Raw genomic sequence first — 12,104 nt, forward strand, 5'->3', positions numbered from 1 at the left:
TGGCTGATTGAGTAGCTATCCTCCCCTTCGTGCATGCCCAAGGCCTCTTTTTATAGGTCTAAGGGGTCACCAACAGTGGCAGCATAGGGTTCTCATAGCATGCAGAGTCAAACAGTGCACCCACGAGATGTAGAGTTGAATACAATGTCTTTGGCGTCTAAGCAGACGCATTTAATGTTTCGTCACGTGTCCGAGAGATGGGACAGGGGCGCGTCCCTTCGACATTGTTCTCACCAGATATCGCTCGACACGCGTCGCGCGAACTGACGCGTATCAAGTGGCGAGGGGCAGCTGGCCGATGCGCTGGCACAGGGGCGAGTCGGGATCCTGTCGGGGACGAGCCGCACGGGAGCGTTGCTAACTCTCCCGGCAAGGGCCTTGTCGGGGCTTCGTTGGCCTCCCTTGGCAAGAGTCCCGCCGGGGGCCATGTCTTCAGTCTTCTGGGCTTGTGGCCTTGGGTGCCTTTGTGGGCGCACCCCAGGTAGCGATGCAGCACTCCGGAGAGGTGCTCTTGCCTGGGTAGGCGTCGAAGGTCTTGTCGGGGTAGTTGCCTTGCCGGGGCTCTACATGTCCCCATCCTGATCTTGCCGGGGTTCTTTCCTTCTTGTCTTCATGCCTGCTGATCTAGGCGATTTTTTGATGGCTTCGCATCTGCTTCCTGTCGTCCCTGGCAGGCCTCGCCGCGGGCATGGCTACTACAGTCCGTGCACAAGTCATGAGTGCTAAAGGTCCATTCTTTAGCGCACCTGACACCGTCACAACACTTCTTGCAACATGATGGTCGTCGCAACACCGGCTCAAGTCATGACGGCCATGGTAGCACGATGGCGTCATCGCTGTACCGTACTTGCAGCATGATGGCCGTCACATCACCACATGACCGCCATGGCAGCACGTCGGCGCTAGAACAACTCCCCTTCTAACATCGTCTTCATGTGTCGCCGGTAGCCGTCGCAGCAGCAACTCTGTCGCTCCCTTTGCAGTATTTCTTCCAGCCGCGATCGGCCTCTCACGCAGCAAACACGATGCCGACGACCTCGCCCCCGCAACTTTGGCAAGCTGCAGCGACAGACCCTTAGCAGCACTAGCTCGCAGCAGCAATTGCGGGCTCGCAAGTTCGTCAGCCCCCTTGTCTCGTAGCAGCGGCAGAGCCGCTTCTCCGGCGAGATGCGAAATGAGAGAGAGGAAGATGAGATGAGACAGTCGTTTGGACAAAAAACGAGTGGATGAGGTGCTTCGGCTAAAGACAAGCAGTTGGTGGCTCTATGAGACGTATGTCGCTCACGCGATGTAGCTGAGGATACGGATGTCACATCCGGCTGTAGTGGATCAGTTTCCGTTTCTTTTTCTTTCCAAAACACCGTCCGCCAGTTAAGCAGATTTGTACAGAATGTGCATCTTGACCAGGCTTTTTCTCTTCTTTTTGCTTGGGCTTACTCAACGAAAAATATTGTGGTGGTTACAGCCTTCTTAGTAGCACCCCAGGTTTGTCTAAAAAAATGTAGCACCCCAGGTCATGGGTTCAACTCTCGCTGGGAGTGAATTTAAATAAGCCTGGGCAAAATCTTCTGGAATAAAGGACTGTAAGGTATTCCCCTACAGTAAATAGTCAAAAAACATTGTATGATAGAAATATGAGAAAATTATATTTTTCGTTTCTCAACTCTTGGCAGAGTCTAGATTTGGTCCCTCATCTTCTAAACCGGACAACTTGTACCCCCAACTACTAAACTCCGAAGGTTCTTGGTTTTCACCCATTTTGGTGCTGACTTTTGCCGGTTTTGACTCAAATTCACGTACTTTTTTCAAATCCATTTATTACTAATTTAAATAAGCCTGGGCAAAATCTTTTGGAATAAAGGACTGTAAGGTATTCCCCTACAGTAAATAGTCAAAAAACATTGTATGATAGAAATATGAGAAAATTATATTTTTCGTTTCTCAACTCTTGGCAGAGTCTAGATTTGGTCCCTCATCTTCTAAACCGGACAACTTGTACCCCCAACTACTAAACTCCGAAGGTTCTTGGTTTTCACCCGTTTTGGTGCTGACTTTTGCCGGTTTTGACTCAAATTCACGTACTTTTTTCAAATCCATTTATTACTATTTTGCAGGTCCGCGTACCATTTTCAAGTTCACGTGATTTTTTCAAATCCGCCTACTTTCTGTAGAAGTTCATAAATTTGAAAAATCACATGGATTTGAAAGTAATACAAGAACTTGAAAAAAGTAGGTGAATTTGAGAAAAATACGTGAACTAAACAAAAATATCTGGATTTGAAAAAATACATGAACATGAAAATGTATGTGGATTTGAAAATAGTGCGGATTTCAAAAAGCTGTGAATTTGAAATCTTTATGGTGAAAAGTACACATATTTGAAAAAATACATGAATCTCAAAAGATTCACGGATTTTAAAAGTATACAAGTACCTAAGTCAGCACCGGTTAAAACCGGGATGAGTCAGCATCAAAACCACTCAAAGCCAGGACCAAGGATGAAGCTGGTCCAGTTTTAGTAGTTGAGGGTGCAAGTTGTCCAGTTTTGAAGCTGAGGGACCAAATCTAGACTTCACCAAGAGTTGAAGGACAAAAAGTATACTTTTCTCAAGAAATATGGTAGAAATAAGAAGAAATATACAAATCTCATTTAGTCTAGGGGCTCCTTTGGTTCATAGTACAACAGAAATATCATAGGAAAAATGAAGACATGTACCGCAATTAAAAGTGATCTCATTTGATGCATACTATAGGAATTTTTCCATCAAGCTAGCCTAATATATTTTCCCTTTGAAACGAGAAGGCTCCAAAAGGCTAAATAGGAATAGGAATCCATTCCTAGAACCAAAAGGCTCCAAAGAAATTTTCCCTTTAAAATTCATGTCCTCTACAGTTCCCGTAAACCAAAGGAGGTCTAGGGCAGTTTCTACAGCTAATACATCATAGATACCTAGAGGTGGATTTTGCAGAAAATAACACCTACAGTTTGTTTGTAAGAATGGTCAATTCAACAGCAAACTGGATGAAGAGAAAAGAGAAAAGTCGGTTGCAACCCTCAAAAGGCAAAAATAATAATCATTCCGGCTACTGGTTCCATCTTCAGATGCGATTCAAGTTCCATATGTAACTTGTTCTTGATTATCAATAGCAAGGCACTAAACACACACAATCCACACTTTCAACATCTACTCACAAAGCACACCTTCTCTACCAGAGTTCCATTTGAGTTAAAAGAAAAAAAACACAAGCATCCACAAACTTCAAGATTATTCGCGGATAAAGCATCCTAAGCAGCATCTCATCCCCACTCTCTTCTATCAACAGAAGTCAGTATGACAGGTTAGACACTACCTAGTCAACTCCCATTGTATTATGAGCAAACTCATATATCATATATATACCAAGGGGGAGGCACTAGTAGCCTCCCCTAGTTAAAGCACCAGCCCTCCGCTCAGGACAGGGCGTCAGTTATATTCAAGACGCCCACGCAAAGTACGTGCATATGGCCCGCCTTGTGACGGTCCAGTTGCCGCATCCATAGAAATGCCTTCCCTGCATCGGACCCGGTTTGCGTACAGTGCTTGGCCTGCTTGGCGCTCCGCAGAAGCAGACCTGTCCAGCGGCCTTGACGGCATATGGGTTAGCATGGAGATGAGGTCCCAGCATCTCCCTTGCCTTATGCTGCTGCAAAAGGGTGAGGTCTGGAGAACGGTCAGGGGATGGGGATGGCTGGCACGTTATTGCCTGCGGAGCAGGTTGCTGCCACATAAGCGAGTTGGTGATGGAGAACTTGAATCCCCGGTGCATCAACAGCGCAAGGAGGCGAGCAGTATTGCGAGCGTCGTCAAGACCACAGTGGGCACGACCCTCCCATGTCAGACCAGCTAACTGAACGGCATCCTTCAAGTTGCACCGGACACCCCCATAGACTTCCTGGAAAGGGACCTTCAAGTTGATCCACCTGATTACAAATTGTGCATATTAGAGTCACAACCAGGATAACTTGTTCTCTCTAAATATACAACATAGGGACTTGACCTCAAAGGCATATATGGACAATATAATGAGAAGAAAATTAAAAATAGCATATTACTATTTATAAAAGATTATTTACTGATTATCAATTTATCATCATCCATGAGAAATCATGTCCCCGGAAACATCAGTTGCATATATGGACAAAGACCCATTGATCCATTTATCACTTTTAGCATATAAAACAGCAAGTGACATAATAAATGAACACTCTGCATATATTTCAACTTTTTCAAAATCTTTTGGAATAGCATATATCTTTTTCTGCAAGTTATAAAGGTTCAATGACCAACATGGAAAAACGGATTTTGAATGGAAATCTAGGTATTGCATCATTCTGTGCAGGCTTATTGCATTCCAAACAAGTGCAGACAATTTATAAATTCATGGTCGTGATAGCAGAACATTTAATATCCAAAAATGCTAAATAGTAAATACTGGAAAACAAATACACCTTCCGATCCATATTACTTGTTGCTCAAATGGATGTATTTAGACGCATTTCAGTGCTAGATACATCCGTTTGAGCGACAAGTAATATGGATCGGAGGGAGCAACAGTTTTTGTAAGAGCAAGAAAGAACAAAGCGACCAAAAACTCTTTAGGCTGTACATTTGATTTACTTCATCTCATAATCTGGTTTAATCAAAAACTCTTTAACTTAGTTTTGAATTGGCCTTCTCCATCGTCCATGATAGTGTTTGGTTGGGGGTGAGGATGAGCATCCACAGGAGGACCAGCTCCAAGCCCCCATCCAAGTTGTTGATTGGTCAAATCGTATCAATCCATATAGGACAGGAGTACAGCTGCGTGTTGAACTATAACATATGACAAAGAGTGGAACATCTTGTGTCCAACAAGAAAGGCCCCCACATCGCTCTGCATGCACGACACAGAAGGCGAACCCTAGCCGCCATCAAACAATCCCCTCCTCCACCTCCCCCCTACCGATTCCGGGCATCTTTCCTCTTGCACGAGCGGGCACCGACATGCGGTGGGCAGCAGCAGAGGCCCTATGCATGGTAGACGTTGTGACTGCCGACGCCAGATGGTGGTCTCGAGCAAGCAAACAACCCCCCCCCCCTCCCCCTCCTTGTTGTGCCCTCAACGTTATGGTGGCGCCTTCCGGTGTCGTGATCTCCAAGCAGGCAGCCTCGACCCTCTGCCTCCGGTTGGCACGCCTCCCACCCAGGCTTGGACCTGCAACAGGTCGGGTGTGTGGTGTAGCTACTGATGTCGGTAGCTTCGCTGATGGGTGCGGAGGATGCCGGCGTAGCAGCCCCGTGCGGTAGTTCTTCTCAGATCTGCGAAGGTGAAGGGCGGGAGGGGGCGGCTTGGAATACATCACGGTGGTGGCTCTATGTGGGGGAGCCATGCCACAGTGCTTTCGAGTGATTGTCCGGCCTGCTAGGGCAGTTGGAGGCCGCCCGAACAGTTGTCGGTTGTGGTTGATCGTCCCGTGTGGCCAGGGCTGGGCTGCGAGATGGTCGGTTCGTGAGACGTTCCAGCCCACATGTGGGCGGTGGATGTCGGGGTGGTGCAGGAGGATCCGCGGGGAGTGGAGGTTTGTTGGAGCCCGGGTGGCGGCCCCAAATTGTTGCTCAATGGTCCCTCTACGCAATTCTTCTGAATTTCGAATAGTACTCAAGATCCTCTGTTTTTTATTATCTAATAAATCTTTTAATGTAAGTAGTTTGTCAGGGTGTCGAAGGCTGCGTTCGGCGCATGGTTCTTGAGGCACGCATCCTTCACTACTTATGATGGGGTGGCTCAATTCCACTCCTCTTCGCGAATTGGTTTCTTTCTCCTCCAACGGTGGTGCTGGCGGTTTAGTGGTCAGTGCTTGGCGAAGCATCTGCCTGCTACTCATTGAGCGTGCCATGCCGGATCTAGCCTTGCTTGGAGGAGGGTGGCCAGGAGTTCATCAGTGTGGTGGATGTTTTCCTTCATGGGCTTCAGTATATGGTATGTTGGTGTATTTGGTGTCACGCCTTTTCTCTGCCTCCATCGTGTTGTAATCCGGTGGGGGCTTCGTAATGCCCCTTGTATCTGTTCTCACCAGGTTTCCCCTAATTAACCTGGCAAGGGCAACTCTCTTCTTCTATATGAAATACTGGAACGCCCTTGCCCCTCTAGAGGTGTTACTCACAAAAAAAGATACGTAGAAATCCACAGAACCAACCCGTACATCTTTGTTAACAGCATATGATTAGATACAGACTGCAATCAACCTCTTAATGAAAGTGTCAGACAGACTGGTCTATTCCCATAGTACCAAAGCTACTAAACTTAATCAAATCTCATTTTGGGGCCTTCAAGCATCCAAAATAACACCACGGTAATTTACAATGAAGAAATAATAATAAATAGCCACACCTTCCTAAGTTTTCAATGCGTATTTTGACTGGCAGACAGATAATAAAGACCTAAGGTTGAGAAAGTCACCATGGAATTATGGCATGTGTGATTAGTGATGCGTAAATGCTTATGAAAGACAACCCAGAGAAGAATAGAAGAGCATTACTATGCATTCACGTCGTAGTATTTTCGACATGATTTTTTAAATAGCCTATTAAAATCAACTGAGGTAGTATGTCACACTCACACACATGTTATGTTAAGTCAAAACAAAACATGGTACCAAAGCTACGTAGTATTTTCGACATGATTTTTTAAATAGCCTATTAAAATCAACTGAGGTAGTATGTCACACTCACACACATGTTATGTTAAGTCAAAACAAAACATGGTACCAAAGCTATAGCCATGTAGATATGAGATATGTCACCTGTTGAAATAAGGGGGCTTCCTGATTCTCTTGAACCTGCATTCTGATTCCAGCATCACACGGCAATCCCAGTTTGACCAGGTCACAACAGCGAAGTTCTTGTGCTTTATTCCTTTGTCCTCTAACCATTTATCATGCATGAACAAGGCTTCACTTAGAGGTACACCTCTGTCCACCTAGACATGTATAAACACAAACTGTATTACTGACCAAATACACAAGTCAAACTGCTGGTCATACATGGAAATCATATATGGAGATTGGTCTCAAAAAGTACTTTAAGTTTCATAACTATACAACATCACGAGTTATTGATCAAAGTTGTGTCCTGGCACCATGTCGATGTCCAGAATGACATACTATGTGCAAATGACAGGTTTGAAAAACCATATACAGTTCTCTTGACATAGGCATTTAACAAATGTTGACTTTTGAAATAAAAATAGAAGGTAACCTATGAACATCGTGTGTTTACCTTATGCTTGCTAAGAAAGCTAATGTGACCAAAAGGTAATGTGCTATGTTTCTCTCACAGAAGGGTAACTACGCTACTATACAGTCCCTTTATCAGTGTCTAGTCACATAATGCCCATGTCTCCCCATGAAGCACAGGCCAAGTGCCTAGTTGTTTTCCCAACATTCGCATCACTGTTGGACACAGAAACAGAATATCTAAGAATTCCTTTTCAAAATGTTATATTATCTTATGTCGTTGGATCTACAGATAATATCCATCCAAATTCCATGGCTCTACAGATGGCTCAGGGAAGCTGTTTGTTCAAGCAGTCAAAGGGCAGCACTGACCATCACTCATTATCCAGATTGTCCCATCAGCAATCAGTTTCTACCTCGAACTGTAGAGTAACAAACAGCATGCCTTCTTTCTTTTCTTTTCTTTTGCAAGGAGACATCATCTCTTCAGAATGTTCATAATAGAAAATGACATCTACGTAAGTCAAACAAAGGTCTACGAAACCTGTAGTGCATTGATGATACCAGAAGTTGTCCGCATTGGCTGTGCACATGACCCAAGCTCAGAGTTACTCACATGAAGCACCCATTAGACCATGATTATTAAGGTAATTGACCCTTTTGCCTAAGAGTAGCTAAAACCTCAGTATGGTACACTTTGTTTGTCTAATTTGGGATATTTTTACCAATGTCATGAATCATCCCGTAAAACCAGCTTTGCTAGATCATGTACACTACCATTCAGCACTCCTATATTAACTTAAGAACTACATGGACCAAAAGATAAGAATACAACACATTAGTTCTATTGGTTATTCAGTTTATGCCCTCATACTTTGCTGCCAGGACCTTGTTTGGTTCCAGGCCTATAAAATCAAGCACCTAGGTATTAAAAAAAAATCAAGCACCTAGGCATCAACTGCAGTAGCCTCAATGGTTAATCCCACCTGATTAATGTACAGAAAGAGAAATCCAGAAAAAGGAGACATGAGCTTGCTTCACTGAAAGGCCTGTGCCCCTTTCCAGCTCCTGCTGCCGCCAGATTGATCATGAGTTTTGGCACTATTTTCTCGTTGGAGCCAATTGGAACAGTATTTCTTATGGATTAGGATACCTTTATTTCCTATGTGACCAACTGGATCTAGTATTGGTTTAAAAAGCTTTCATATTTTTTTTCCTTCCGGTAACAGTTTGAAAGTGTGATTTGCAAAAAACCAGGTGAACTGCTCAGTTATATATTACAAAGTTCAAATTATGAATCCCAGAGATCACTTGGTATTATTATTAAATTATAAAATCCTAAGAAGCAAAATACTAAACACCAGATTAGAGAGAATAAATGAAGAAGAGCAATTCAGTGAAGCTTTCCAAAATTAGCAATGAAACAAAGTTTGTATCAAACTCGAACAAGAAATCTACCCGTGCGATCTAGGAAGCATGGGCAACCGATTAGACACTGATGACGTGACTGACTTTGAAGGACCTATGTCAGATAATGGTGGAATTGGCCAGTAAAAGACAAGAAGAACAACTGTTGCCACTGTGCCACATGTATGTACTAGATGCTATCCTAGTTAGCATCTAGAATAAATGTAGATTTTGGCTTACAGAATATGCCCAATTGAATATGCCCGTACCAAGAGTGCAAAGCTAAAAGGCAAGTTCTATAGGACGGCGGTTCAACCCAATGTTGTATGGAAATGAGTGTTGGCCGACTAAAAGGCGACATGTGCAACAGTTAGGTGTGGCGTAGATGCGCATGTTGAGATGGATGTGTGGCCATACAAGGAAGAACCGAGTCCGGAATGATGATATACGAGATAGACTTGGGGTAGCACCGATTGAAGAGAAGCTTGTCCAATATCGTCTGAGATGGTTTGGCCATAGAAGCTCTGGTGCATAGCGGGACGGCTAAAGCGTGTTGATAATGTCAAAAGAGGTCGGGCTAGACCGAACTTGACATGGGAGGAGTCCGTAAAGAGAGATACAAAGAACTGGAGTATCACCAAAGAACTAGCCATGGACAGGGGTGCGTGGAAGCTTGCTATCCATGTGCCAGAACTATGAGTTGGTCGCGAGATCTTATGGGTTTCACCTCTAGCCTACCCCAACTTGTTTGGGACTAAAGGCTTTGTTGTTGTTGTTGGATATGTAGCTTAAAATTTTATTTAAAAATCCATAGAAAATGTACAAATGAAGCTAGTTTCCATGTGTGTACATAACTGACATTAGAATGAAAGCTCATTTGGTTTCTGCCATATACTCTATAATTATACTGCACATATGATTACTTACTAAGTCAAGCTATTCACTCATGGAATCATGTTGAAAACTAATAAGTAATTAGTAATTACTGACTACAATTATCAAACATGTGATATTCAAAAGCAAGAATAGCACTAACCTGAATCTGTTGTATACCGGTAAGCTCCTTGCAGAAGTCAGTCAAATTTTGATGATATGCAGGTCGAACATATGTTTGAAAGGAAGCTTCTAATTGTCGCGTTGCACTGTTAACCAAGACAGATGGAAACTCAATGATCTCTTGTGGATGTGGGTTATTCTCCTTGTCACAGGTTGCTTCAAAGTCAATAACCACAAAATATTGAAATTCCTGAAGTTGTGCATCATGAGGGTAACCTTGAGGGAGCATCTTCAATGGGAACTGAACTCTTCTCTCGATGGGGAAACAGTTGTCCCTATTTATCTGATAAAACTGGTTGTCAAATCCATAAGGTTGTGGCTGCCGCAGGATTTGGTAATCAGAATAAACATGCGGCCAGGCATAAAATTCCTGGCGGTAGAAGGGTCTGCTAAATCCTTGATTTGGGAGAGGAGATGCCCCCCACACTTTATCTGGTGCAATACTGTCATTATTTTTTTCATTATTCTCAGGAAATCCTTCAACGCCACCTCTATGCTCTTCAGGGTTGTACTGAGAAATATTTGGCTTGAGACACCCTGGAGGTACCTCGTTATTAACTTGCATTTTCTCTGCATTGATAGAACTAGAAGTAGATAAGAATAATATAGAACTAATATAGCACGGTAAAACGGTACATGCAGTTGAAGAAAACAGTGAACTTGCACATATAACATGATAATTATCAATGGACCTTTTAGGGACCAAAACAACACCGAGAACACCATATTTATTATAAGCAGATAATGGCTGAAGCAATTGGCTAAGGTCGAAGCAACATACAAATGCCACAATTAAAGCCAGAATCAGAACAGAACGATGAAAAACTGATGGTCAATTGTAGCGATGATCAGTTCGCAGCTATAGACATTCACTGTCTCGAAAAAGTAGCATGAATTTGTTTCAGTCAAATGGATATCATGGCATGTACTCAAAATACAGCAGCTAGAGGTCTTTGGCAGCAGAAGTAAGAAATTTTATGTTTCAGTTGGTTCATGTTCTTTCAAAACAAAAACAAAAAACCTAGGACAAGTGGTGTGGATTTTAGGAGGAACAACTAATGAAACCAATTGTAGGGGCTATCCTAATCCAGTTTAACCGAAAACCCTTTAATAATAGCTCAAACGCAACACTCTTAACTCTGCCCATAAACAGATCTTAGAAACTTAAATATAGCAGCCTGCAGCACTATCACCAGCGCATTATCCTTTGCTACTCGTTAGCACATTATCGTCAATTTATAGAACACACACTTTTTGCTGCGGAAGAGAACTACTCCGCAGCAAAAGAGCAGATTTCAGTTTACACTGGTCCGAACCAAACATGACTGCTGACAGAAAATACGAACACTAACCAAAAGCGCCATCCGTTTTTTTAGCAAAAAATCCACAGTAGCACGTAGCAGTGACTAGCAATATTCAACTGCGGATATGCCCCTGTGACCAGTTGATGCCTAAAACATCTAATATTACCCCGAATTGCAACGGAGACACACTGAAATCCCCCGAAGGAGAGGGGTTTGGCGTAGTGCCCTCGTCCCCACCAAAAATCGTCTCGAAAACCTCGAAAAGATCGCAGCTTTGCCCGCGCCGCCACTGGACAGTGGAGAAGAGGGAGAGAGATCAAGATCTAGAGGGAAGGGAGGATCTGACCTGCGCGTTGGTGATCAATCATGGCCGTGGGCGTCGGTCCCCCCCCCCCCCCCCCCCCCCCCCCCCCCCGCCGGGGATGTAGAAAGAAAAAGGAAAAAAAAAACGGCAGATCGGCGCGCGCGACGGCGAGATCGAGCAAGAGAGATAAGAGACGTGAATCCGGCTTCTGTCCGCGCACTCACGCACGTACTTACTACCTCCGTTCCTAAATACTCCCTCTGTCCGAAAATACTTGTCCTAAAAATACATGTATATAGACTTATTTTAATTATAGCATCTATTTTATTCATTTCTAGAACAAGTATTTCCGGACGGATGGAGTATAAAGCATCTCTAGTAGAGCCTCAAACCCTTAAAAATAACCATTTTTTACAATTTTTATCGAAAAAACGACGTAGACTAGAACCCTTAAATCCGTAAAAGAATTTAGAGGTCCAACCCTTAAACCCTCTCCCGACCTATAGAAATGAGGGTTAGGGAGCAAAATCTATCCAACCCTTAAACCCTTCCATCCTAGCGCGGGAGGAAAATTTCCCATCCCAACTACCTCTCGCGCCCATGTCGGCCGCCTCTCCGACCGCCGCTGCCGCCGTCCCGCCCCCGGACGCCTCCCCTCCACCTCCCGAGACGTCGACGCTGTCTCGCCCCCCCCCCCCCCCCCGCCGCCCGCCTCAACCTCCCCGGCCGTCGACCGCCTCGACCTCCCCCGTCGCCGCTGCCTCCTCGACCTCTGTCG

The 12,104-nt window shown here is 44.3% G+C and overlaps 1 protein-coding gene across 1 annotated transcript; it reads right to left on the reverse strand.

Annotated features, from left to right (window-relative positions):
- Nucleotides 1-3,115: 3,115 nt before the first annotated feature.
- LOC123443604 (ERI1 exoribonuclease 2-like) lies at nt 3,116-11,458 on the reverse strand. The gene is made up of 4 exons (XM_045120065.1): nt 11,369-11,458; nt 9,699-10,288; nt 6,824-6,999; nt 3,116-3,961 (listed from the first exon to the last, which is right to left on the reverse strand). The coding sequence occupies exons 1-4, from the start codon at nt 11,388-11,390 to the stop codon at nt 3,475-3,477; spliced, it is 1,275 nt and encodes a 424-aa protein (XP_044976000.1). The 5' UTR covers nt 11,391-11,458; the 3' UTR covers nt 3,116-3,474.
- Nucleotides 11,459-12,104: the final 646 nt, after the last annotated feature.

The sequence above is a fragment of the Hordeum vulgare genome, chromosome 3H (assembly GCF_904849725.1).
Source record: "Hordeum vulgare subsp. vulgare chromosome 3H, MorexV3_pseudomolecules_assembly, whole genome shotgun sequence".
Taxonomy (NCBI): domain Eukaryota; kingdom Viridiplantae; phylum Streptophyta; class Magnoliopsida; order Poales; family Poaceae; genus Hordeum; species Hordeum vulgare.

What these genes read in the sequence shown, in the direction of transcription:
- LOC123443604 (XM_045120065.1), bottom strand. Translation starts at nt 11,390, where the DNA reads ATGATTGATCACCAACGCGCAG. An exon ending in GATTGATCACCAACGCGCAG is followed by an intron (nt 10,289 to 11,368) that starts GTCAGATCCTCC and finishes CTATCAATGCAG; the next exon opens with AGAAAATGCAAGTTAATAAC. An exon ending in CCGGTATACAACAGATTCAG is followed by an intron (nt 7,000 to 9,698) that starts GTTAGTGCTATT and finishes ATACATGTCTAG; the next exon opens with GTGGACAGAGGTGTACCTCT.